This window comes from Seriola dumerili, unplaced genomic scaffold (assembly GCF_002260705.1).
Source record: "Seriola dumerili isolate Sdu_G_001 unplaced genomic scaffold, Sdu_1.0 BDQW01000138.1, whole genome shotgun sequence".
Taxonomy (NCBI): domain Eukaryota; kingdom Metazoa; phylum Chordata; class Actinopteri; order Carangiformes; family Carangidae; genus Seriola; species Seriola dumerili.
Window position 1 is genome coordinate 5137199 of NW_019174393.1, and position 27952 is coordinate 5165150.

The window sequence follows — 27952 nt, forward strand, 5'->3', positions numbered from 1 at the left end:
TGAGGGGATCTAATTTCTAAAAGTCGCCGTTGACTAAGGCACAGTTTTAACGGTTTCGAGTTGATTTCTATCCCAAATTTGGGTCCCTGCGTAGAACAAGAGACAAGGGATTTTCACAGGAAAGGACTCTTTAGAGGACACGTTTAAATACAAACATTTTAAAGCTTTGCTAGGGATCCGCAGTGTGTGGACAGAAGTATTGTTTTGGTTGTGGAAGCTGTGTGGAAAGCGACGGGGGTCTTACCCAGGTCCCCTTATTCGCTATTTAGATCCTCCAGAGTGGACATAAAACGGTAAGTAAACTGCATTAAGTGTTAGTTGTAGAGTGAGCACAAATCCGACCCGTAAGGCTATTGTTGGCTTTAGTTAGCTGGCTAGGCACATCATGCTGATGCTGGCTAACGTAGTTGTAGTATCAGCTGAGTTTAGCTTGCTAGCTAGCTGATCAACACCGTTAGTTTAGGATCTGTAGGTGCTAAGTCTTTCAAGTTCATATTTACCTAAATCAAAAATTGAAAACAGCTAACTAGATGACGTAAGTTTCTAATGTGAGTGTCAAGTTGGAAGGCGTAACGCCAGGAGACCACTTGCTAGCTAGCGCATGCTACTAGCTCAAATTAGCTTGACACAGACCGAACAGAGCTCCGACTTTTCGTTATAGTGTGGTAATAGACGAGACGTCATACAAAGTTATCAGGTAAATATTATTTAAAGGTCGTAGTGCTCCATTTGCCGCGTAGTTAAAACATAACTAATAATACACTACCGTTATGGGTAACGTTAAGCGAAAACGCTGCAATTAGATTAATGTCTGTCCCATAGCCTAACGTGTAACGTTTTCGCTAGAACAGAGCCAGTCAACAACAGTTACATTACCAGCAGTGAACTTGTCCTCAAAAATGCCACTGTTAATATTATTCGCAGGTTGACCGAATATAACTAGAGCCAGAGGGGGACTCACTTGATGTTTAGTTTGACACAGTGACACTGCGGGCAATATTGCGCACGGTTTCATCCGTTTTACTGTAAATAGTGTGACCTCCTAATATAATACTCCTCGCTTTATTTCCAACTAGTCAATTTACTGTCTGTTAGTTAAGGTCCTTGCAACTGCAGCTGTTAGCAAACGCGTCTGTTCTTTTTGTATCTTACTTGAATACAGTGTTTGCAACGCTGTCACCCAGTATGAAAATGGTACATTTAGCATTAGTTACAAACTTGAATTTGTGTCGTGGTGGCCCCCATCTTGCTTACCCAGAGTATGGGACATTATTTCCGTTAAGCGAAATCTATACAGTGCCTCTGTTGAAAGCCATAGAACAATGAGCCTTTACAAGCATGTACACAGATATATGAAGGTGTTAGGTCTATTATGTCCAAGTCTACTCAAAGCAAGACCAGCTGTTAAAATAACTTAAACGTTTAGCTACATTGCGCAGTAATCTCATAGGCTGCTGAGCTTTTATAGAATCGCAGCTATGGCAAGATGAATCAAGAATAGATCCGATGTCAAACGTGGAAGTACCGGCTTCTATTTTGTTATAATCGAACTTAAAAGTACATTTTGGATCACTTAATTTAGATTCAGGGTGTATTGGGTTCAAATGCTGCAAGCGTGGGGGAGGGGATGTTCCATTTGGGCATCTCGTCTCAGTCATACAATTTGTAACTCCATCTCGATTGGCAACCCTAGCCATGCTGAACGATACTGTCGCAATTTGTTATTTTAACCTGACCTGAAACAATTTACCGTATGCATGTGCAATCGGCTTTGGTTTGCCCCGAGGAGTTATCTCTCAACGCTGATGTTGTCGCTCTTTCCTGTCTGTGACGAGCCAAGCATTAATCCACTTCTTTCGTGTCGGTGCTAGCTTACTCTGCTAACCCTCTACGCATTATACAGTTAGCTTCCGTTGGTTATCGCTAGCTTTGTGCTCTGCTTTCCATCGTTATTTTTGGCCTTTATTCACGTACTAAAATTTATAGATTCCGAGTATCACTGTGTGAAACGGTGCTGCGTTCGCTTTTTGCTGAACACTTACAAAAGTCAAATTTAAGGCGCTTCGTGCTTCGGTTGTTTCACTGCTCCCAACACCATTAAAGTCTACCCTGCTACATTTCGAGAGGCCATTGCTGGCCATAATTGCTAGCAGATTAGCTTACTGGCTCTGCTTTCGACGAATTCACAAAAACACCTATTGGTAACAACACATAGATTGAACCGACAGAGCGATACTTAAGGTAGAGTGTATGAAAGAGGCGATTGAATGCATTCTTGGGGATTTTCTTCCCATGGCGAGGCTCCCCTGGCTACACGATTGTCTCGCCGTCCTGAGAAAAGCGCTATGAAAATGGCGACAGCACCAGGGAGTTGTGGTAACATAATAGCAACGTTGTACCCTCCACACCCCTATCGGCAGGACTGACTGCAGCGCCGACATACTCACTGGGAAGCAACTACACAACATGTTTTTTTTTTTTTTTTTTTTTAGTTGAGGCTTGGCATAACAATAACGTTAAACAATCTAGAGCATACTATAGCAATACTGCGCTGTATGGCTTGTCATAGTAACAATCAGTGATGCTCTTGTGCCTATTCCCAAAACGAATAACATAGTAGCCCTGTAACGTGCGTCACGGCTCTTGCTATTGCTTGTGTTTCGTGTTGAAATGTTGGGACACGAGTATTATTATTAGGGGAAATTAGATAATAAGTACGTAAAATTGGGAAATACATTAAAGAGCTTGATGGTGTACCTCTTTGACTAGATGAAGTTTTCAGTTAAGCATACAAACACAGTTCTTTGTCAAAATACATCTATTGCAGACTTGCTCCTTAGCCACATATGACCTGCCTAGAATCATCTTTACTGACTTAACTGTATTATGTAGTGTGTCCCTCACTCTCATGGTTTGCATTTTCTCTCCACTGTTTTCTGTTAATCCCCTCTTGTGTGATAGAAATGCTGTCATTGTTTTATTGAAAAACTGGGGATGGGTGTTGGTATGTGAGTAGGTAAGTTATTATGGACAATAAGAGTCATGCAGATAACCCCGTTTTGCAGTAAATGCTGATGGCAAATCAGTTTTCTAAAATAGGGATGTCTCATTCAGAGTTTCTGTCCTTTCCTCTACATCACCACTTGGGACAAACTTTGGCACTTTGTAAAGCTCAAATGCCTGTTCATGACTATTGCCAAGAAGCATTTTTTCTCTTTTCCCCCCTGATAATTTTGATGTCTGTTGAGTGAAAAGTAGAAAATGTTCAGAGTTGCTGAAGCACATTGAGGGACAAATACTGAGGCTTCCCATGGCAGCTTGCATGACAGTCTATATATTAACTACATACATGTGATTAACATGACTGTAATCAGCTGTGTATCTGTTCTGTGAGCGCATTGTATTGCTGTCAACCTCAGTGTGGAGCAACAGTGTTAGACTAATAGATGTATCATACATGTGGGTGTGTTTGACTAAAGCCTGTGGCAGTAGAAGGAGTAAAGCATGACACAGGCCTCCAAATTCTTGCATACCACATGACATAGACAGGAAAAAGAGGGTCAGTTTCAGGTCTCTGTATCATTTTTCTTATCATAAACATCCCTAGCACCTGAATGGTCTGTATAGCTTCTGTCCATTGATGGTCAGATTCTTAGTAATGAATTTCAGCCACCTGTGGATAAGGTTCAGATAATAGTAAGTGGCAAAGGTTTTACTGCTAGATGGGTAAGAGGTCCCTTCTGTGCTTAATCAGTCTCTGCCTCATAATACATAAAATCCCCCGCCATCGTGTTCTTCCTCGGAAAGGAGCACAGGCCTCTGCCCTGATACTCACTCTCTTTTTTCCTCTGTCTACATGATAATTGAGCTGACAGTGGTAAATACCTGACTGGCTGTATGTATGCCTGGTTGCCTTGTGTAGCAAAGTGTGTGTTTGCTTGGTTTGTTTACAGAGATGGTGACGGGAGGTGAGCTGCCACTTCCCCTCCGCCACAGGGACAGAGCACTCTGCTAGGCAGCCAGGAGACATGACAGTCTCAGATGACACACCTTTCCTCACACCCTAACCCCTAGACAGATTCTTAGACACATATGATCAAAAAGCCACAAGCTGAGCACAAAACTGATTTATTTTTTCAGTGTACTCAGCAGAGAGAGTGACAAAGAAACCAACAAGTGCACAGGATATTTATTGGTGTATTAGCATATTGATAGGGCAGATGAAGGCCACAGACCCATCAGCTCTTTCTTTGACACTTCCTGTACTTTGAAGAGCTCTCCTTGTTTTTGTGTTCTTCCCTGTCTCCAGACAATAAACTCTCATCCCTGAAACAGTAGCACCTCTGTGTAGGTGACGTGTGAGTCTCTGTTCATACACACCTCACCATGGTGGGGGGGGGCCTGTCTCCAGACAATAAACTCTCATCCCTGAAACAGTAGCACCTCTGTGTAGGTGACGTGTGAGTCTCTGTTCATACACACCTCACCATGGTGGGGGGGGGGACTAAGCTGTGAGGCTGTGGTCTGGTCTCCAGTGATCTCACTTGTGTGGTACCCAGACCCTGAGAGACCCAGAGACAAAGCTGCCTGGCTCTGGGGCCCAACACCATCACATGGCATCCCAGCTGGGACAAGAAGCCCAGGCTCAGGTGACCTGTTTTTGTGCTGCTAGCTGGGCCGTAACAGATCCCTCTTTAAACTCGCAAGCTGCCTCCCCGACAGGTGGCTTGAGGGCTGGGGCTGATGAGGCTTCAGCCCTACTATACCTCCCTAACTTTCTTCCTGTTGCTGTGTATTTGTTACAGTAGCATTCATGGGTAGCAGCACAAGGCAGGATAGACTTAATAAAGAGGGGATGTGCCATCGATGTTGGTGATGTAACGGCACTGCGGTCCAGGCGTGAAATTGATCATCAAACACTGCTGTAATGGGACCTGAGTGGCTCTCACTGTTTTGCCCTGTAGATGCTGTGTAGCCTCTCTCCATTTTCTCCACTCACACACAGACCCATACATAGCTCACATTTTAGTAAGCTGCACATTGCATTCCCCAAATGCTGTAATTAGCTGCCAACTGCATATGTGCTTGCTTGTCACTCTTTGTAATCAGGAAAGGTCCCCAAGTCCAAAATCATATCAGTCTTAACAAACACAGCCACACAGATAAAGATGCAGTATAAAGTGAATTGAATACTTTAGTGTAATGTACACCTGTCTAAATTACAAATGTTTAAAGGAACTCACCCTTGACCGTACATTCCCTGGCCGTGATACTCTGTAAGCAGGAGCAAGAGGGAGATGGAGAGATTATGCCCCGGGGGTTCTCCATGAACAGACATTACTCAGACTACAGGAGGGCTGCCCCAGCTTTGCTGCCAGACCCCGTTCCTACTCATTTTAACTCACTCACTCTGGCTGTTTGAACCGAGCATAGAGGACATTGTTTTGAGTTTCATACTTAGTTTTTATTGTCTGTGTTTTTGTCTTGCTCCTTACCACATCATACAATTTTCTAACACCAGAATCATGTAAACGCAGCAAAACAATCCCATGTGGCAGGTTGTGACAGGTTCTTAAATGGCAGTTCTGTGCCCAAAGTGAACTGAACATGTAACATAACCACAAAGACATCCTATATTTTCTTCTTCTGTCTCTCCATCAGCCTGCTGCACTGCTGGTCCTCAGCCTTTATTGTTTACTAGTTGCTAGTTAGGAGACATGAACACTGCAGCATCAGTGACTCCTCATCATCTGACTCTTAAGTGGGCTGGCCTTTATAGTCTGAGGTATTGGTTTGCACACGCAACAACACATTTCCTATTGTGGCCACAAAAATTGCTTGTGTAGAAACTCACATCCATATCCCCTGTTGTATTGATGTATGGCTTCACCTTCAGTGCTTGAGTGCACAGGGAGCGCTGGCAGCCATGGGCACACTGATTTATGAAGGACAGGGCAGATGCAATGTGTCCCACTGTGGGCACCATGAAAAAGAGGGCCAGGCCTACATTCCATCTGGGTCATGCTTCCTGTATATGTGACTGTATTTGTATGAGTTTGTTTTATCCATTTGTTTATGAGCTGAGTCATTGTAGCCAGCAATAAGGATGGTGTGAAGTCACATCAGCTTGGCAGGGGGGCTGTGGGATTCAGTTGGAATCCCTCATTTTCTCCTGCTCCTCCTACTTATCGAAAAACATAATCTGCTCAGACTTGGCTGTGAAAACAAGAATGAAAACACTGTTACACATAGAGCAGTGGTAATAAACTGAGGAGAGAGGGAGGCTGTTGTCTGTAGCGGCATGGTTTGAGTGTGATGGTGTGGGTTTTCCCTCACTGACTTCAGTGCGGTTCTGTCTTAAAAGGATAGTTATTCCCCACACAATGACGTGACTGTGTCCCCTCGCTGAGGGAGGGAAGGAGGAGAAAGGAGAGACTGGGTTACGCTATGTGCTCCACTCTGCCACCCAGAGTCCATCCAGGTCTAGGCTGTGTAGCGTCACTGTCAGACAGACCCCATGTACACCTCCCCCACCCTGCTGCCCTCTGAAATGGAGGGGCTGTGGATGATTTCTAAAGCTCCCTACAGTGCAAGGAAATCTGTTCAGAGAGCACATGAAAGGTGAACAGTTTGAGAAAAGGGACGCGCTGCAAACCTTAACCACTTCCATCCTGTCGCTCATTTTTACTATTATCCACTTTCACTACATGTCCTCCTGTGTCTATGTCCCTCGTCTACTCACCCTCCCCTGTGCATGTTCCCCATTTTCCCCACCCCTCGCTCCTCTCAAGTGTTTCCATAACAGCGGAGGATTTGGCCAAAGGTGGCTTTAAATGGTCTTCCCACCCTCCTTGTAATTAGGAACTGTGTCTGCGACACTCCCCTTCCCCTCCGCTCTGCGTTGCTGTCTCAGGTTTATTTGGGAAGTGCACAGAGGAGGGAGAGAAATCCGGCCGGGCGGGGTGACTGGGCACAGGAAGGGGGGTGGTGTTTTTTCTTTTTTCCTTTCTTTGGCTGCGTTTCTCCAGGGTGATGGACATATCTTGTAGAGGAAGTAGGAGGAGCAGGCAGAGGCAGTCACAGCGCAGCTCAGATTTAGTCAGGAATGCTGCTGTACTGTACTTGTTTTTCTTTTTTCCACTCGCCTTTTGTCAGTCTTGACTGCGTCTGGCTGCAGCGCAGTGCAAATATGTTTGCGCACTGCTCCGAGAGCCTCCTTATAGAGGAATGTTAGAGTACAGGGCTAGGGGTTATCCGTCTGCTTGTGTGTATGGTGGGGGTGGTGTATATGTGTGAACGTGAGCTTGTGTGTGCATTCCTCAGTAGTGACAGCAGGATTCCCTGGATGAAGTGAAGAGTGGACAAGGGAACGGACAGACTGCTTTGGAGGGAAGCTATTTACCAGTGCAAAAACATACTGGGCCTCTCAGATAATACAAAGGAGGGGGGAGTTTGTCATTTCAGTGTTTTTGGCAAACTGCCCTATCCTTGTTGAAAGAGAGTGTTCTGGTTACATCAGCTTCCATCATGAAATGCCCCTGTCTCTGATATAGCCATGCTGTTTAAACCAGTCAGCGCACCACAATCAGAAGAGAATTTGGAAAGTGATCCCATCAGTAGCTTTGGCTGACACACAGACTCACAGGGGTCTTCTTCCTCCTATTAATTAGGCCCCGAGCTGACAGCTGTCATGTCTGTGAGCCTCTCACCAGTCCTGCTGGCTCAAATGGTGCATTTGGGTGAATTAGTGACTGAAATTACTCTAATGGCTCTTTTACAATTGAAAAATCTTTTGTTACCGTGAGAGAAAATATGAGAGGTTCCTTGAAAGAAGCAGCGCAGTATGGGTTGACAGCTGGTAATGAAATACAGTTTTCCTAGAGAGAGACAGTACATGTGTAAAGCCATGCATTTTAGTGATTGCTCCAGAGGACATGCTTAGGCCAGAACGGGCTGATACCTCATAGGCATGCAGAGACAGGTTTTGGTGTGACGGTGTGTTGTTGCTTGCTAAGTGTGTGAAGTATGCCCCTACTCTATACATGACACATCCTTGCTTTGTAACCCCTCTCTCTCTCATCTGCACCCTGAGTCGAGATCTGAGCCTTTGTTTGGCCCCAGTGTGCATGAGCAGGCGGAGGTGTGACCTCCAGCCTATTTTGTCTCGGCATCTGTCCCTCCCACTAATCCCGCTTATCAACAGAGCTCTCTGTATCAGGGGCAGCCACACTGACATATGCTCTCGTCTGGATTCACATCAGACACAAATACATGGCTTAATATTCCCATCAATATTATATCCACTGTATAATTTATTAATCCATCCCACCTCCTACTTGGGGACCAAAAGGACACTACATTCATTGCCTGACACCTAATGTAATCACTCATTGATGACTTGATCTTACAGCAGCCTTTTCCCTGTGTATTACTAGAAATGCAAACAGTAGCAATGACAAAAACATAAGCTTTCCTGTCAAGAAAATGTGTGCACCTGCAATTACAGTGTTAAAGATTGTGTGTGTGTATGTGTATGTCTTTTACCAGGATGAGAGTGTGTGTGGAGTGCTTAGAATAGAGCAGTCCTCTTCCGTCGAAGGGGGAAAAATGGCCTCTGTGTGTTTTGTCCTGTGTGCATTTTCCTGCCTCCTTTCATGGCGGCTGGCTGCTCCATGTTCTCTTGCTCCCCTTTGTGGGAGCTTTCTTACAGTGCAGCCCTCTGCATTCCTGGCAGATAGTGTGTAGAGGTCGCTTTTGCGCAGTTCACAGCAGCAGCTCAGGCTTCACCTTACAGTATCGTGTCCTCTCATTTTTCATCAGTTAACACCTCAGCTTTGTCAGAGGGGAAATTCCTGTCAAACACTTCCCTGTTAAACACTCCTCTTGGTCTGAAAGTATGAATCATGCATTAACGTGTGCTGGAAATACCCCATTTTCACTATGATTTGTAATTTCAGGTTTGCTAGATGCTGCAGCCTTGCAAGTGCTTTGTTCTTGGAATGAAAGAAATGACACGTTGTTGAGGTGATCATGAGTTTATGCTAGCAACGATGCTGCTGCACAATACTAATTGTCTTTATTTCCTTTCTCTATTGTCTGTCTACTTCTTCCTCTCATCTCCTACATGTTCAGGCCTTGTGGATGCACTTAGATGTCTGCAATGACTGCTGTGGCTGGCATGCCTCAGTGTTTTGGACTCCCATTCTCTGGACTCAGTAGGACAAGAGCTGATCAGCAGAGAACGTCATGAGCATAGTCATCCCAGTAGGGGTGGACACAGCAGACACCTCATACCTGGACATGGCTGCGGGCTCAGAGTGAGTAACACTGACAAACACAAGCTTTCACTGTTCATACTATTTATGCCTCCTCACTTCCTCCTCTCATTCATTCTTGTATACGATCTTTGGCCTTCATCCTCACCAAGGTTGATTCTTAGTTTCACTCTTCTTTTTTTCTCTCTCATCTCTCCAACACCTTTGACCTTCTCTCCGCCTCTGTTCTCATCTCTCACCCCTCTCTGGTGTTATGCACACACACTCGACACTCTTACTCGATGTAATATGATTTCCCTTGTCCCCTTCTCCTTTGTATGTGCCCCAACGTGCCCTCCATAATGACTGCAGTTCTGCCATCTTTTTCTTCTCTGTGTGGCTTTATTCAATTCTCTCTTTTTATATAGATCTCCTCTCCCACGTTTACAAAGTTACCATTAATGGGAAAGGAATTTGCACTCCATGGAAGCAGGGCCCATCCAGTGTCTGCTCTAATGGACAATTCTGTCTTGCCATTGATTATACTTGCACTCAGCTATTGCTCATCACATAGACATTCTCAGTGTTCAGCCATTAACTACATCTGCCCATATGAAACTGGCTGTAAGCCCAGAATGTAGATGTATGTGTGCAGTCTAGAGTGTATAACTCTGTAACACATACAGAAGCACACAACATGATTTTCATTGATCACTTTCTAATTCTCCAGCTTGATGTTTGCACATGTGTCCACTGCATCCAGTCAGTGAAGCAGAAATGGTGCATGGCACCATGGCAACAAGCCTCCTATTGCCCCTCCTCTCTGTTTCCTATAGTCTTGTCAAGGACATTGCTGTGGCTTTTTCTGGTCAAATAAATGAAGCAAGAGGTTCTCGTATGACTAAAGAATAACACACGTCATCAACTTATGGAGGGGCTCCTGTCTCTTTAAAAGAGGGAGAGCCCTCCCCTCTGCCTTCATCAGAGCTGTTGCCCTGACAGCTTGTGTTGCCATGGTATCTGCACTTCGCTCCCCTCCCTCCCCTCTGCACTGCGCAGGGCCTGTTGCCATGGTCACTGGCCTGAGTGACAGGTGGCCCTCACAGAGATATGGCGTCTTAAACAGTCCCACCGCGTCCCCCTACCCCCCCCTCCTCTCCACGGAGCTCTGTTGCCACCGGGGGTAGGAGTAAGCCCCTTGCCTGGACTCTCACTCACTCTTTGTCCGTCCACATTCTGCATCCGATCGCCTGCTGCAGATTTACTCAAAAGCAGATAACAAGCTTGAAAGGGGTTTCCACCTGCTGCTGCACAGGTCCCATCCAGACCAGAGGGACAGAGCGTTGCTGGACACGCACATACACACACAGCTCTTTGGAGTATTGTGAGTGCGCCAGCTGAGTCTGGAATAGCGGGGCTGGCTACTCACCAGAGAAACAGCGTCACGTCCTTTCTACATCCCCCTGAAGTCTGCAGCGGCGTGACCAGCTGTTGGCTAATGCAGTGTGTGTGTCCACAGTGACACACAGAGCCTGGCGTGCGCGCACACGCTGACAGAATACGTAGTGTTGCCATGGCAGCGAGTGGGAGCTCTTTAGGAGTGAAGGCGTTGCCTCTGGCTCTTCAGTGCTGCTCTTTTTCTCTCCTGCTGTTGATCTCTCCTTTATCCACGCTCGTCCGTTCTGCCTCTTCACCCTCTCTCAGCAGGTGTTTGCATTTTAAATGACATCTGTTCCTTGCTTAAATACCTGGTGTTTATGAGCTATAAACAGTACATACCAAACTGCCACCTTATTCTAAACTTCAAGTTCCAAAAATTCTCTTCATTCCACCGTCTTTCTCTCACTTATCATCTTTTCATGTGTATGACGTAGTCCATAGGTGTTTGTGTTGGAGCATGATCATGACTGACTGTATGTGTGCAGCCCTCCCACTGGTGTGTACTCTTCCTCTCTAGTCCCTCCTTTCCGCTTCACAGGAGTGGAGTGACACAAACCCTTCAGCTATGCACACATACATTCAAACATGCTTACTTCCCTCCCGCTGAAAAGGCTGCCTCACTTGTTTGTCTTTTGTCTTTGCCTGTCTCTACCTCTGTGATGTGTGTCCTTTCAGTCTCTGTCTCTCTCACTGATTCACTGGTAGGTCAAACTGAAAGTGTGAACTGGAAATGCCCAATTCCGATTAATTCTATTTTAACTTTTATAAAAAATTCCTCCTTTAGCCACAGATTGATACATGACTTGAACAGGTCTTAAATCCCTGTATTATATAGTGTACTATAGACTTTGGATTGGTTAATGATTGATTGGAGAAAGTTAGTGAACCTAGTGCACACTCTCAAGTATGACTTTAAGATTTTCCCACCACCTTTTGAGTCAGGCTCTTTCTGCACACAGACATTTACACAAATTGTCTGTGTGGCAGTTAATCTCTTGTCTACACACACACACCTTACCCTGGGTCCGCCTCCAGACCTCATGCATGCACTTACGTTTTCACTTTGACGGTGAATACTTGAGCGGCAATACACACAGGAAGTGTTGCACAGTGCTCATAAGACATGCAACAAGAGCAAAGGGGCTGAGAAGGGCTCAAACAGGTACCGTATCACCACTTTACCATGGGACTTACTTAGAAAAGAAGTGAGATTAGATGTGGGAGGAAGGAAGGAAGGAAAAGGAGGGACGGAGGGAGTGATGTGATTCTTTTCTTTTCTTTAAAATTTCACGTCATTAATACTTACTCCAGCTACTTAGTTACTGTCTCCTAAGAGTGCTTGAACTTTTCACTGTACTTCTTTTCTGAACAAGGGTTTCAAAATATGTCAGTTATAGAGTCACAGTGTAAGCAAAACTGAACAGTGTTACATAGACAGAAACGCTGCATGGCCTGTTCAGAGTCCCTGCAGTCTTTTAGTTTTTTGTACCATCTTACTCGTTGTACCTGAGAGGCTGTCCAGCTTGCTTAGTGAGCTTTTCTCCATGTATTTTGCCTTGTTCACGGAAACTTGCTGGCAGTAGCCTTCATGAAGTTACTTGGTGTAAGGTGTCCTTTTTTTGTTTTATGTCTATAGAGCGTCTAGATATAGAAAACAAGCTCAACAGCTGACACAGACACTCTTTGGTGGTTTTTGTACATCTCTGACCTTGAAGCAGTTTTCTAGACAGGACTCTGTGAGGGGAGACAAAAGGGGATCAAGTGATATTTTTGCATGATTGAACCATCAACACGTGGATATGTGACTATCACATGAATAGCTACTTCACCTTAACTTAAACTCAAATGTATCTGGCTTGTGGTTTGCCGTTCATGTCCCTCCTCATATTTTCACCTCCTTTTTCGTCCCTGTTCATACCTGATTATCATGTCTCATGCCATCCGTTTGGCCAGTTCCACTTCCCTCTTCCTCTAGAACCGCCCTCTTAGCAACTGAAGAATAGATTGATCATGTCATAATATGGGTGGGTTGGTCTCAAACTGCCAAACAGGCTCTTTCTCCAGCTGCACTGCGATCCTGGGGAAAGTGAATCTACTGGTTTGGTATGAACAAGCTTGAAAAAAATGACTGTTTATTGTATTGTCTGAATGAGAGTTAGCACATGGTTATCAGCAACGTTTCCCATACATAGGGCTCTACCTGGGCATGCTGCCCAGGTAGAGACAGCTTGGGTAAATCTTAAATAAGAAGGCCTCATTTCAATCTTTCCAAACGAACACAGTTTGGCCACACAGCTGTCTGAGTTGCATGTGCTGCAGTAACAAAGTAGGGACTAGAGGCTTTTCTGTGTGCAGCTGCCAAGCTAGCCTCTACCAATATTCTGCACATGAAGCGTTTGGGGACATATGTAAAAATTCTCAACTTGTGGAAAACACTGGTCTGCCCGGTCAATATGGATTTGGGAGTAAAGAAAAGTTGTTTATTTTAAAATTTCTGTCTGTTATTTGTCCTGCTCTCAGACCTGAGCTGTGAGGTTTTACTGAATTTGCCGTAGCAGAACTACTGCCCCTGATAATGTGACGGTCATTGCAATCGCATGTATCCATACTCCTTCTCTGGCCACTTTGCCTCTATGTCACCAGCAGTAGCCACACTGCTTCCTTGCTAAGCCTTCTTGACGCACACTCACTTCCTCACACTGTTGGAAGGGAACAATGCTTGAGTTACTCTGTGTAACCTTGTTATCTAAGTTTTATACAGTAATGTGTGTTCTTTGTTTGTGTTGCTGCCCAACAGACCAGAATCGGTGGAGGCCAGCCCTGTGGTGTTGGAAAAGTCCAGCTTCCCACACCAGATCTACAGCAGCAGTTCACACCATTCCCACAGTTACATTGGCCTACCTTACGCTGTGAGTACACACACACTCACACACACACACTGTTTCTTCAAATAACCGACATACTTTAAACCCTCTTCTGTTTATCAGTCAATGTAGCATGAGTAACTCCAATTTAGGCAGAAATGGAACATTGACCTGTAATGTACTAGCCTCTATAATCTTTTCCTGATATAGGAAATTAGAGTTGCATTAATCAGCAGCTATTTTTGTAATCAATTAATCATTTAGGTCATTATTCAAGCAAACATGCCAAACATTTTAGCTTCTCAAATATGAGAATTTGTTGCTTTTCCTTGTCTTACATTATGGTAAATTAAAGTACTTTTGGTTTTTGTTGATCGGACAAAACATTTATGCATTTATGACGTCAACTTCAGCTGACCAAACCATCGGGAAAAAAAAGTTCAGATAATTAATCGATAATAATAATTTAAAAGAACCATTAGTTGCTGTCCTGTGGGAAATTGTTGTCCTTTCCCATATGTGTTGTTTTAATTGCTGGTGATTTTCGCTTTGTGAGGGTTAGGGGTTAGGGTTATCATTTACTTACACCACATGACCCTCATATCTTCCAACCTTCCATCAGGACCATAACTATGGGGCGCGGCCCCCACCTACGCCACCGGCCTCCCCTCCCCCCTCCATGTTGATCCGACAAGGAGAGGGAGGGTTGTTTGTTCCAGGGGGCCAGGACGAAGCATCCAGGGGCACCACGCTCAGCACCTCCGAGGATGGCAGCTATGGGGCTGACATAACCCGCTGCATCTGTGGCTTCACCCACGATGACGGCTACATGATCTGCTGTGACAAGTGCAGGTAAAGAGCCCGGTTGACACAAGTAGTCACATGCCTCGACTAGTGCTGACTCTGGCCTTTTTTCATCCGATCAAGTGTCTGTGGGTTGTTATGTTATTTTGTTTAACAGATATTTTGTATGATCTGTGTTGATGACTAAGACCTCTGTTTCTCCAGAGACTCACACTTGTTAACATTGAAGTTACTTCAAACATGACTTAAACGTTAATCAAAAACCTTTTGTTGTAATTTTTTTTAGTGCCTGGCAGCATATAGACTGCATGGGCATCGACAGGCAGAACATTCCTGAGACCTACCTGTGTGAACGCTGCCAACCACGACACCTGGATCGAGAGAGGGCCATCCTGCTGCAGACCAGGAAACGAGAATGTTTGTCTGGTAAGCAAAACAACATAGATGCATATGTGGGCATTAGTGTCAGTAAAGAGTGTCTCAGACCCTCATGGTTTAGTTTACCTTCCAAACAAAGTTAAATTGATGTAAACTGAGTCTGATAAACTACAGATGGCATGTATGCTGCCAAATACTACTGGTTTTTTGAGAACTTCATTCCCCAGTACAAATAATAGAGTTGTGAGAGGATTTACATAGATCTTTCAGTTCTGCTTTTACTGGTTTCCTTGCTGCAGTAAATGGCCAGCTTGTTAGTGAAAAGAGCAGGTTGTAGGCTGTGTCAGGGTACAGCCTCCTCCCCCTGCAGGCTTATATAGATTTTGTTCTTCCTGAGCCTGGGACACACTGACACCTGCTGGACAAGTTGTAAACTGTGTCTTCCTAATCTATGCTGTAACATGCCTTATCTCCTGTTATTTTAATTTGGTTGGCTCTTTTTTTTTTCCCTGCAGCAGTTATAGCTTTTTATAGCGTAGTATGTTTCTTTGTTCAGCACTCTCACCTGATCACCAGTGTATTTGTTTGCCAATTCAGATGGGGACACCAGTGCTACAGAGAGTGGAGATGAGGTGCCGCTAGAGCTGTACTCCACCTTTCAACACACGCCTAACACCATCACCCTGACTACTGGGCGCCTTGGCAATAAACAGGCTGATAAAAAACGTAAAAAGAGTGGTGAAAAGGAGCCTCCGGCATCCTCTGCCCGAGCTAAGAAGGTCAGCGGTGACTCATTAATTAATAATGAAATCAGTAAAGGCACATTATGTATTATATGCTTGAACTTCAAGTAACATTAAAGATTCAATTTCATTATGCTATGACAGGCCTTCCGGGAGGGGTCCAGAAAGTCCTCCAGAGTAAAGGTAAACTCCTATAAGCACCACACAACCACTGTGTAGTTGTGTCCATACCAGAGCCATATGCACCAACAACTGTACTGTTACTTTCAGGGTGCAGCTCCAGAGCAGGAGCCAACAGAGCACCCGTCTCTGTGGGAGAACAAGATCAAGACGTGGATGGAGCGTTACGAGGAGGCGAGCAGCAATCAGTACAGTGAGGACGTCCAGGTCCTGTTGCGTGTTAAAGAGCAAGGTGACGGCAAGAGCCTGGCGTACAACACGCATCCAGCCTCTTTCAAACCGCCTGTGGAGGTATAATCTTTTGTATAGTCTAAAGTCTTAACTATATGATAATGTCCAAACACACACCCTTCAATCTCTAGTCTCCTAAGTATTCTGCCAGTGGACTTCAGTGTATTTTGTCACTCTGTGTTCATGTGTGGCTGTCTCTCTCTCCTCCAGAGTCAAGTTCAGAAGAACAAGAAGATCCTCAAGGCGGTGCGAGACTTGGCCCCAGACTCCCTCATCATTGAGTACAGGGGAAAGTTCATGCTTCGACAGCAGTTTGAGGCCAATGGATACTTCTTCAAGAGGTCAGGATGCGAGTCCCCAGTCAAAAGGATTTCTCCTTGGATTTGTGTCTGATGAATTTAAATTGAATGCTGCTGTGTTTTTATATGCAGGTCAAACAAATTAACCAATATTAAGTGCTCTGGAAAAAGTGATTGGCAGCGATGCTGTGTAGTTCATTACACTGTGGTGTTTTTATGTAAATGATTAGCACTCATGCACTGACCTCATTTGTTTTCTTTTTTTAGGCCATACCCGTTTGTGTTATTTTATTCTAAATTTGATGGACTGGAGATGTGTGTGGACGCTCGCAGCTTTGGCAATGAAGCGCGATTCATCCGTCGCTCCTGCACCCCCAATTCTGAGGTGAGGAGACATCCTGAGAATCGAATGATACCTGAACTTTACAGTTTTTTGATTAACTTAAACATAGCCTTAATGAATGTTTATTCAGTGTAACAGTCTGTGGTCATCATCCATTAGCTTTTACTAATGTTTTGCTAAACCTCCCTCAGGTGCGGCATGTCATTGAAGATGGCATGTTACATTTATACATCTATTCACTGAGGCCTATCACCAAAGGCACAGAGATCACCATTGGCTTTGATTTTGACTATGGCAGCTGGTGAGTTATAATTATTAGAGTTGGCTTGTAGCAGAATCACGGTATCATTGCAAGATGATTTTGCCTCCTGACCTCATATTTCTCTTCCTTCTTTCATTTTTCTTTCTCTTCTCTTAATGTTTAGTAAATACAAGGTGGACTGTGCCTGTGTGAGGGGGAACCAGGAGTGTCCGGTGCTCAAGCACAACCTGGAGCCCACAGAGAACCTGGGCTCTGGAGGCCGGCGCCGGGGGAGTCGCAAGGACAAAGAGACGGTCCGGGATGACCAGGGCCAGAACCAGAACATGGGTTTGGATGGCGAGGGGAAGGGAAAGAGTGTAGGCGACAGCAAGCAGAGAAAACTTTCTCCTCTCCGGCTCTCCATCTCAAACAACCAGGCAAGATCCCACTTTTTATGATCGTCACACTAAATGCACCCAGTCTCTTTAACATTTTCTTTAACACTTTACTGCTCATGTGTTACATGGTGAGACTTTGTTTTTTGTTAAAATACATTCACCCTTGAGGTCCATGCATGCAGTTTTGTTTGATCTTTGTGAAATGGTCTGTGCATGTATTTTCCATTGTTAGTCTCTTTGTCTCTATACATCCTCTTTAGTTCCCTCTTTTTTCCCATCATCCCTTTATGCATTCACTTTTGTCCCTCCCTGTGAATAATTTTGAAGACATTATTCAGGTTTTACTGCACAAGACACTTTTGTGCCACTTGTCTGGCAGTGATGTGTTGCAGTGTATCACGCTGTTGTGCAAGCGTACGCAATCAGAACTGCTCTCTTGGATGCATTAACTAACTAAATTTTTATTTTTCATTTGTCACCTGTTCCAGAATAGCAGTTTTAAGCAAGCCAAGTTTTCATTCAGCATTTTGAATCCAGAGAAATCTTGTTTTTATCCAAGTGTTTGATCATTTAGGAACTAGTCCATTGTGTCACATAACTTAAGTTGAATGAGGTAAGACTGATTTAGAAAACAAACCTAAAAGCCTTTTTTCAGAGTTGAATCACAGCTGTAAGGAAGAGATGTCCCAGAAAAGGATCTTTAGTACGTAAAAGACGTCCCTATAACAACCATATGCTCACACCCAAGGCAACGTTCATTGTGGTTGAGGGTCCTGTTTTACAGCATCATTTCTAAACAGGCCACTGTGTGTGACCCAAGACAAGTTTGGAGCAGGTGTGTTTTGAGCACAGGCTGACCACTAAAGGAAAAAGCAGGGTTACTTCCCCCACAAAATATCTTTACAGATAACTCTACCCTGCCCCTCCCTCTCTCCCTCACCTCCCCTCTCCTCCACTCTTACCTGTCTCCCTTTAGTCTGTAGCCAGACTGAATGATCAGCCATGATAAAGCGCCATACCCCACTCTCCCCTCCTCTTACAGGATCCTGAGTTATATGAGGATCTAGAAGACAAAACCTCCGTTAGCAATGAAGTAGAGATGGAGTCAGAGGAGCAGATTGCAGAGAGGAGGAGGAAGATGGTAAGTGTGCCAAGCTAGGGGCTACAGCTTTTTTTTTTTTTTTTTTTGCCATACAGCCACCCAGCAGAAAGAGCAAAAATAAAAATGTCCCCTGTTGCTCTGGGCGTGGACTTAACTATTTGTCTGCTAAGGGGGCTGTGGCTTGGATAGGAGCAGCTGTCTTCTACCTCTCTTCCTGAAACCTACCCTCCTCTTCATCACTCGTCTACTGCCAGCACTCCCACCATTGTCAGTGCCCCTGTTGCTGTTTTGCTCAGTCCTATTTTTTTTCTCCCTCTTTTAATTCTAACTTCCCTCTTCTTTCTCTCACAGTACTGGGGCTTTGTGCTTGTGTGTCATTATGCTGCGAGATTTATTTTCCTCATTTTTGTCTTTTTTTTTTTTTGTCACCATGAATGAATAGGCCTCCAGTTCCACATGCTCGTTCACAACACCTCCTCCTGTCAGTGGGAACAAAACCAGAATATTGTGTCGTCATACATCCTGAAACGATCCCCCAGTGTGCATTACAGTTTGAGTATAGCTCTGCTCTCACCTTCATTGCGGCCACGAATGGCCTATTACTGGTTCAACTACTCTTTCTCGCTGCCAAACAGCCTTATGGCCCTGAGCAATGAGATCAAACACCCACAGGCGAGCATGGTACACTATACTGACACACACACACACACACACACACACTCTGGAAATTACCCTGCAGTCAGCTCCATTTCACACGGTGGACCCAAGGTGTAAAGTGCTGACTCATCTTTGGCCAACATACAGTTCTACTAATGGCCAGAGAGGGATTGATGGTTGAAGGGAGGGAGGGGGAGGCAGGGAGAGAGGGGGAGGAGGGGCTGCAGAGGGTAAAGCCTTGTTGCCAGGGCCATATTGACTTTGGGAGATCCAATAGGCTGCTTTCTATGGAATGTAGCCCAGGAGAGAGCTGTGCTGCTGGAGCAAAGAAGCATGCATTCACACACTGACAATCACAAGCATAGTAGATGCATGTGGGTGTTGTAAATCCAGGCCGCGACAAGGTGCGGGGGAGATAACATCAGTGTGTGTTGGCATGATATCTTGCCTACTTAAACAGAAGCGCCCGTTGGTTGAAAAGGCATATCCTGGCTCTTTGTGTAATGGCTCCCTAACTGAATGTTTGGCTGTGTAGGCTGGATTTGGGTTTACCAGTGGCATGTTTTTTTGCTTAGTAATACTTCAAATCTGTGTTCTGTGTTTTTACATGGCTACGAGACAAATAAAGTTAGAGCTGACGTTTTTTGTACGTTTGATGCATGTACTGGGATGTACAAAGCTAGAGGGGTTTTTAGCCGGAGACTTTTTGAGAATATATCTGTCCTGATTTAATGCGCCTTTAGACTCACATTATGCAAGATTGGTCTAATAAACTCACAATTGGTCTAATAAAATCACAATCTGTGTACACTTGTACAATATCAGCTTGAGGTGTATCCGATTATGTGATGAGTTGTAGTGCGACATAAATAGAAAAACAATCAACAAACTTTGGCCATAGTTATTTTTGGGTCCCACAAACCTCCTTAGTTGTGGTTTGTTTATGAGTGTGAATGTTTCCCAGTGAGTTCTAGGACCACAGTTTTGGTTTGACAACCAAATATTTTACCATTTTTCTCCCAGTGCTGTCAACTTTGGTCTCAGACAGCTGAAAATTGTGCAGTTCAAAGGGGCTTCAGCAAGTTTGTATCGTGATTTATATGCTGAGGAGTTATTATAAGAATGAAAACCCTTGAAGTGAAGCAGGTGTGAACGACAAAGATGTAAAAGCATCAGCTATTAGAGAAAATACCTCTAACCCAGACGAATCAGGAGCAAGTTACCTCAAAAACAGTTTTGTCACATTGTGGTGTCCGTAGCTCTACAGTGTGCTTTATATAAGGATAGTACAAAGTAATACCTGCAGTACCTGACATACCACCAGGAAGTTACTAGTCCAGATGTGTCCAGTGTTTGTGAAGCCTTGTTTAGGGGGGACATGTCTCTTCTAAACTGGGCTGTCTCTTTATTGAACATTCAGGCCAACCCAGCGGAGCAGTCCCATCTCCCTGTCGGGGCGGCTTCCAGCTGGAAGGGACTGAAACACAAGGAGGTAAACTTGACCCATACATAGCCAACCCCACTCAACCCATTTACCAGCCCCTCCCTCCACCCCCAAATCTCTGAGAGGTATACTACCTGCGTACTAACTGTCCCGTCTTTACAGACACCAGTCTTCAGTCTGACCTATGCAGAAATACGTGTGTTGTTTTAGTATGTTTCGTGGTATGAGTTTAAGGGGTGTTCTGACTGAAGGTGGAGCGCTTTGATTTTGGTGGAGGTAGCCATGGTTTCCATATACAGAGTTGGGGAATATTAGTGGCTCATTTATGCATACAGGAACACATCAGACAAGCTAAATTACAACCTCTTGGTGTCCCAGTCACTTTTTACACAACCTCGCAACATTTTCCTGTCGCTTCTGTCTGACCTCTCCTTTTTTGTTTCTCTTACTGTGAAAGCGAGGGGTCACTTTCTCACTTGTCTCTGCACTCGGCACTCAGCTAGAAAGGCTTTCTCTGTGCAGCACACATTAACCCGTTGTATCACCACCTCTGGGTCTCTGTGATTGAATAGTACTCCATGGACTTATGCCTGTGCTCCCTCTTCCTGTCCTTCGCCCCTTCTCCCAACCCCACCACTAACCCTCTCCAGACACGAGAAGAGAGGAAGATGGAGGCCATCCTGCAAGCCTTTGCCCGCATGGAGAAGAGGGAGAAACGAAGGGAGCAGGCCCTGGAGCGAATCGGTAGCGTCAAGTCAGAGGTTGGGGGCCGTAGTGACATCAAGGAAGAGCCTCCAGCCACACCAGAGACAGCAGATTCCCCAGCTGTCATGCAGGTGAGAGCACAGAGACACAAAGACCCTCTTGTTTGGTTTCCTTTTGAATGTTGGGTGACATAAATACTTGAGCAGTAGCACAGAGAAGCCAGGCCCCCTTTTTGAAGTAGCCTGTGTTCTACTAACCTTGGACAAACATAAATAGTTTTTAAATAGACTTCAAGGACAATTTGTGACTAACAGGCACAGAGAGACATGTTTACAGGATCATGTCAAGCATTGCATTGTTTTAATAAATATAAATACACCACTGTCTCTCTCGTAGCCACTTCTGGAGGTGAAAGAGGAGCCAGGACTGAAGCCAGCAAAGGTCAAAGGCTCGAGAAACAGGAAGAGTTTCTCAAGAAACCGCACACACATTGGCCAACAGCGCCGGCGAGCTCGCACCATCAGCGCCTGTTCTGACTTGCCCCCGGGCTCTCCAGCTGAGTCTGTGGAGCCCCTGACCAACGAAGTCCCTGAAGGAGAAACCCCCACTGCACCAGAACCGGAGGCTATCTCTACCCAAGCACCGGACACCAGCCCTCCGCACAGCAGCTCACCTGCACCTGACAGGAACCGCACCGGGAGCAAGAACTTCAAAACTAAAAAGGTACAATTACATTTTGGACTGTTTTTGTATTCGTTTCAATCATATTATATGGTCTTACAACTTTGCTGTAAACAAAGAAATGATTTAAGATAATTAATTTGGTCAAATATACACATCATGTCAAACACATTTAAGGTATGGGAAACCCTGTAGATTGTCAGATAATATGCTAAATCTTCTCAAACTCTTTTCAACAGCACTTTGTCAGTGAGTGGGTGGGAGAGAAGCAGCAGGACCGTGGTGCAGTGCGAACCCCAGAGCCAGCCCCAGAGAGACCACTGAGAATAAGCAGTGACCCTGAAGTACTTGCCACACAGCTGAATGCCCTACCAGGTATGGCCTGCTCGCCACAGGTCTACAGCACGCCCAAACACTACGTCCGCTTCTCGTCGCCATTCCTGGCAAACCGCAGCCCCACCACTCCTGGAGTTCCCACAGGGAGACGGCGATCCAGAGAACTGCCAGAAACGCCGCCAACCACGGGCTCCTGCAAGAAGGTACAGAGTCCTGCTTTAGAACTATTCCTGTTTGATAAAATGTACATGTAAAACATGTTTACCAGAGTGCTAAACTCGTATCAAAAAGAGGGAAAGGGCTGGTATTTTTGCTAGTTACTAAACCGCTCCTCTTTCTTACAGCGGTGGTTGAAGCAGGCTCTAGAGGAGGAGGGCTCCACCAGCCCAGCCAGACGACCGAGCCTCCTCATGCCCAGTGAGAGTCCCCTCAGCCCCTCCATTAACGGAGACTCTGACAGCCCTCTACCCTACAATGGCACCTGCACGCTACCAGGTAGGTCTTTGTGAAAACTGCGTAGTCTGCACTGCGTCTGGTGGCACAAAATGAAACTAATTTTAGATGTAAGCCTACTGTGATATACCAACTAGCTCATGTCGGTGTAAATAGCATTTCAAGAAACCTATGTAAATGAGCTCGACATATTCAGGCCCACTTTCAGAAAAACAAGCACAGCACTTGGATAAAAACACACTATCTTGCCTCTTTCAGAGTTGCCCACACCTTTGAAAAAGCGGCGGTTGAGTCCTTTAGATGCCTGTATGTCCGAGAGCTCGACGCCCTACGGCTCCCCTTGCGCCACGCCCACCAGGGCAGACCAATCGGAGACACCCGCGACACCCGTCTTACTGGCTACCCCACCACGTCCCCGAACAGAGGAGCCAAGTACAGAGCCCTTGCCCAGCACCCCAACACAGTCACTTAGTGCCCCTCAGGAGGTAAGGCTGTCTGTAATGGAGAACCCCATGGAGGTTGCATCTATGTTGACGTGTGAAAAAGAACTGCAATGATTAAGTGTGTTTTCGGTTTCACAGAGTGAATCTTCAGTGGAGAGCTCACCAGAGGTCAGCCGGAAACCCAGTGTGCAAGAGGTGAGTGGAGTACACAGCAGGAAATACTGCTCACAGCAATTGGTAATCAGTGATTTCTGCTCCGTCTCGTGATATATTTCAATTTTGAAAATGACTGGTCTAGCCATATATTTATGAGAGAGTAGGATAGTAGGATTTTTTTTTTTTTTTGTCATTTGGCTTGACTTTTATTAAGAGGGCAGAGTGACCCTACCCCTGGTCTTATTCTGGAAACATTGTAGAGCTTATTTCCCTCACCAGGGCAGTCACCTAATGTTGATTCCTCCCTCCTTTCCCAGGCCGATCGCCCCCCTTCGTTGGTCTCCTCTCCGTGCATCAGGGCACCCAGCTCAGACGGACTCCCAACAGAAGCCAAGGTGTCAGTTCCAGAGAGTCCACAGCCTCCAGCTGCGGAGTCTGTGGACTGCGGAGAGGACAGGGCCGACAGTGGGGTAGTAGAAGGCAGTAACGAGGCTTCCTCGTCTGCAGAAACATGTGCTTCCTCTTTTCCTGGCTGGATAAAAAGCCCAGAGAGAGGCCCGACTGGACCAGCTGGCCTGAACTTCTCCCCAGTCAACTCAAACTTAAGGGACCTTACCCCCTCACACACCCTGGAGCCTCTGGCAGCTCCCTTCAGGCCTGAGGCTGCAGCTGGGACTGCAGCAGGGCCCGCAGCAGGGACGGGGCCATTGGTTGGCTCTCAGGCCCCCTTCAGTGAAGGCCAGGGGCAGCTCTTTTACCCCTGCTCCGAGGAGGGAAGCTCACTCGGCTTCTCGCGCTCACTGAACGGGGATGGTACCGGCGAAGTAGGAGGGTCATCGCAGAACCCTCCACAGAAGAAAAAGGTACATTTTCAGAATAATGTGCTAATGATAATTTACTGACCTGTTGAGCAGTAGATGAATGTTTTTTTTTTAAGCTAGTTCCAGCTTCTAAATTGTGACAATTTGTCTTTTGTGTTAGTGAATTTAATATTTTGGAGTTTGGAGTGATGGTCAGACAAAACAAGCAGTTAGAAGACAGCATGGAGAGCTTAAAGAGATTATAACAGGACCATTTAACTTTTCCCCTGACATTTTATTGACAAAACAATTTATCAGCTAACTGAGAGGTAATTGGCGCTGCAGCTAAAAGTCATTTTAAAAGTGAGGTGAGAAGCAATATGTGACAAATGAGATTAATCAGCAAATGCTATGTTAGAATTACATTACATAAGGTTATGTGCAGTGAATATGCCTGCACTCATTAACAAGTGTGCAGAGCTTGGTTGTCCAGGCTTGTATTCTATGTCACATACTCTCTTGGTAATGTGGATAAGAAGATGATCTCATGACATGCATTGACTCGCACGTATGCTGCTCTTTTGTGTCAGTGATTGTTCAAATGCTGCCCTCTAATGGTTTGATGTCAGACTTGCCTTTTGTTCCTAAATGACATCGAACCGCTGCATCTTCCCAGGTTTCCCTGCTGGAGTACAGAAAACGCCAACGAGAAGCTCGCCGCAGCGGCTCCAAGACTGAGTGCAGCTCTCCTGTTTCCACCGTGCCACCTCTGACCGTCGACGCCTTTCCCGTCTCTCTAGAGACCAGCAGTGAGCCTCCTCAACCCCCTGCTCCCACAGCTCTCTTCAACACCACCACCACCACCACCACCACCACCATCGCTGCCACCACCATCATTGTAAAGGACCCCCAAACAAATGAAGAGGCAGAGAGTGCTGGAGAGAAAGGAGAGAAGGAAGGAGGAGAAGGACAGTGGTATGTTCTCTCAAAAATACAGTGAGTTTATGTCATATTAAGGAACATATATATTATCAAGTTGTTATCAGGCCTTTATAATCCTATATATATTTGATGCATATACTTAATGTGTCCCTACTGGAAATTAGATTGTAAAGGTCCCAATGTCTCTCTTCAGGACGTCGTCGACTTCTGTGGAGCAGGCCCGAGAGCGGAGCTACCACAGAGCTCTGCTGCTCAGCAAAGATAAAGACACAGGTGAGAATAATGACACGGACTCTGAGTCACCTTTTTATGAAGAGGTATTTTCACACATCAGTCATTCTTACTTGTTATATTGTTCTGTCCTGTTCCTCTAGATGGTGAGACCGAGGGTGGCGACACACCTGCACTGAGAGACTGTCCATCGCCAAGTCTTCAGAAGACCCCGACCCACGCGGTGAGTCATCATTACGCTCTTTTGATTACAATTCTGTATGGCCACTGTTATATTTAATTATTTGATTTAACTATTAAGTATGTTGTATGTATTTATGTTGCCTCTAGAGCTGCAACTAACCATGATTTTTATTATTTAATTATCTGGAGCTCATATTCTCAATTACTCATTAATCAAATATTCACATTTAAGAGGATGGAATCAGTCAAGTCTCGGTCTTTTTGCTTAAAAAAAGGATGATTCAGTTATGAATCATTCATGAGATCTGACTCATCATCAGCTCCTTCTCAACCAGTGTCTGACTTGGCCCCTCTCCTCTCAGCCTTGCTCTCCAGGTGGTCTTGCCCAGCCTCCCAGTCGGTCAGCGAAGGAGGAAGACGGCGATGGTCAACCTCGGACACCAAATCCGACAAGCCAGCCACCGAGCAAGCCTGCAGGACCTAAGCCGGCTCCTCTGACCCCCACGAAGTTGCATCCTACCCCATTACCTTCCTCCCCGGTCCACTACCCTGGATCCTCCCTCCTCCACTCTCCCAAGCCTCAGCCTCAGGGCTCGCCCTACCGCAGCCAGAGGGCGCTGTTCTCCCCTCAGCCTCAAAACCAGCCCCAGCCCCAGGCTCAGACTGGCCCTGCCCCGTTCCCCCAGTACAACTCACAGAGTGCTCCACCACCACCTCCCCCTCCTCCACCAGCACCACCGGCCTCCACAGCGTACTTTCCCAGCCAGAGCGCCTCACCTGCTGGACCCTTCCCTGGGTTCAAACCTGCCGTCACATCCCCGTACCCTCCTGGTTCTCAGCCCCTGATGCAGACACTTCCCCACAGCGTGCACTATCAGAGCTCAGCTGCTCCACCACCTCCGCCTCCCCCACCTCCGCACCCAATGCCTGGCCCTGCCCTGCTGCACGTCAACCTGCAACCTCCTCCCATCCAACAGCACCAACTAATGCTGACCACCGCTCCTCCTCCTCCTCCTCCCCCACAGGGCCAGACCTCCCAACAGCAGCAGCAGCCACCTCCTACCGGCGGCACCCTGCTATCGCTCACCCCTCCTCCGCCTCCTCCCCCACCTCCCCCTGCCCCCTCGACCAACCCGCCGATGCAGCCCCACCACTTTCAGAACTTAGGGGGGTTTCAGCCGGCAATGCTGCACCCAGGCACCGCCACCAATCCTTCAGTGCCCCAATCTACGTACCCGCCACCCCTTCAGCAGACCGGACTGCCTCCACCTCCCCCTCCTCCTCCCCAACAGACTCAACAAGGCCAGGCCCAGGCCGCTGCCTCCCAGATGCCTTCTGGGACTCGTGGAGCTCCTGCGTCCTCGACCCCCTTCCACAGCTCGGGGTACCTGAGCACAGGGTGGCACTGACCGCCCTCTCTGCTGTCGGCCCCCAGCAGCCCCTGAGAACTCAGCCTGAGAGGGGCGTGTACCATAAGCTGTAGATATGTTTTCTATGTACCTGAACACATGGCCAGTGGAAAAACAGCAGATTGTGGGATAAAAGGGTACTTTTTAAAAAAAAAAAAAAAACAAGGACAGAAAATTTTAGAAAAAAGGACAGTGAACTAATCTTCAAGACAAACTGTATAAAAATGAAGATGGACGATCCCCCCGGTGCTCATAGCCCTCTCTCTCTCTGGCCTCTTTTTGTTTTTATATAACCTTCTTGTGATGGAGAGGAAAGCTCTCTGTTCTGTGTCTTGTTTGGACTCCCATTGTAAGGCCCCGCACTTTGTTTATCAATTGACATTCCAGCCTATACACCCCCCCCCCCCCTCCCTCCTTCCTCCTCCTCCTCCTCTTCCTCCTTTGTCAGTTATTCCTTTCACTTCCTCTTCTCTCTTGTCTGTTGTCAGCTCTCTACACCATTTATTTGTTTTAACCTAGTGGCTCATTATAGCAAAGAGAAAGCTTTTTGTATAGAGAAAAAAAACACAATTATTTTTTTTATTCCTCTGTCTAACAACAAATATCTGTTCACCGCTGCAGATTCAGAAAAGACCCATTTCTGGGAGCCTGCCTCACTGGAGGCTGCACTCGTGTGTGTGTGTGTGTGTGTGTGTTTGTGTGTGTGTTTGTTTGTGTGTTTGTATGTGCGCGCGCTTGTGTATGTGTGTAGAGGTGTATGGCTGCTTAGAGGAGGAAAGTGTGTGTGAGAGATTTCGTGTAACGAGTGCTTGTAGTCTTCTGAGGTAGGCAGAGTGGTCTCGCCCACAGTTAGGACGTTAGCGGTTTATTTTTGAATATCAATGGTTATTTGTAGAAAGTGTAATTTAATGTATAGGTGGTTACTCCAGCTTTCACCAGGAACAGGTTGTAAATATTTGCTTCTTTTCTTTTCTATGCTTGTACAATTTGCTCCCATCCCATTTTGAACTATGGTTGTAAATATGAACGCTCTTCTTGGCAAAGCTGAATGTTTCTGTGACTGTAGCATTATTTTTATTTTATTTTTTTCCCTCTCTGGACTCTTCAACTTTGTCTTTTTTATTATTTGTGTGTGTGAGTGTATGTTTGTGTGGAGGGGAGAGACTCACAGACACTGCACTGGTTGGCTATTTTCATGGTTCATTATAATAAATCACTGTAATGACAGTTTTATA

The 27952-nt window shown here is 45.8% G+C and overlaps 1 protein-coding gene across 4 annotated transcripts; it reads left to right on the forward strand.

Moving 5' to 3' along the window:
- kmt2e (lysine methyltransferase 2E) lies at window positions 1-27952 on the forward strand. Of its 4 annotated transcripts, none has more exons than XM_022749336.1 (25): window positions 1-293; window positions 9133-9317; window positions 13492-13603; window positions 14181-14410; window positions 14649-14788; window positions 15338-15519; window positions 15628-15666; window positions 15754-15954; window positions 16105-16235; window positions 16461-16578; window positions 16728-16837; window positions 16962-17214; window positions 18218-18316; window positions 20355-20426; window positions 21029-21214; window positions 21480-21806; window positions 22004-22303; window positions 22445-22595; window positions 22812-23038; window positions 23135-23191; window positions 23470-24015; window positions 24629-24948; window positions 25088-25167; window positions 25269-25348; window positions 25671-27952. In XM_022749336.1, exons 2-25 carry the CDS (start codon window positions 9247-9249, stop codon window positions 26715-26717), a joined length of 5079 nt encoding a protein of 1692 aa, XP_022605057.1. In that variant the 5' UTR covers window positions 1-293; window positions 9133-9246; the 3' UTR covers window positions 26718-27952. The 4 variants fall into 4 exon arrangements, with proteins under 4 accessions (XP_022605057.1, XP_022605058.1, XP_022605059.1 ...); XM_022749337.1 differs by having other exon boundaries at window positions 24629-24927; XM_022749338.1 differs by lacking the exon at window positions 20355-20426.

Coding starts and splice junctions, on each gene's coding strand:
- kmt2e (XM_022749336.1), top strand. CDS start 9,247: ATGAGCATAGTCATCCCAGTAGGGGTGGACACAGCAGACACCTCATAC. Junction 15,667..15,753: donor GAAAGTCCTCCAGAGTAAAG/GTAAACTCCTAT, acceptor TGTTACTTTCAG/GGTGCAGCTCCAGAGCAGGA. Junction 15,955..16,104: donor CTTTCAAACCGCCTGTGGAG/GTATAATCTTTT, acceptor TCTCTCCTCCAG/AGTCAAGTTCAGAAGAACAA.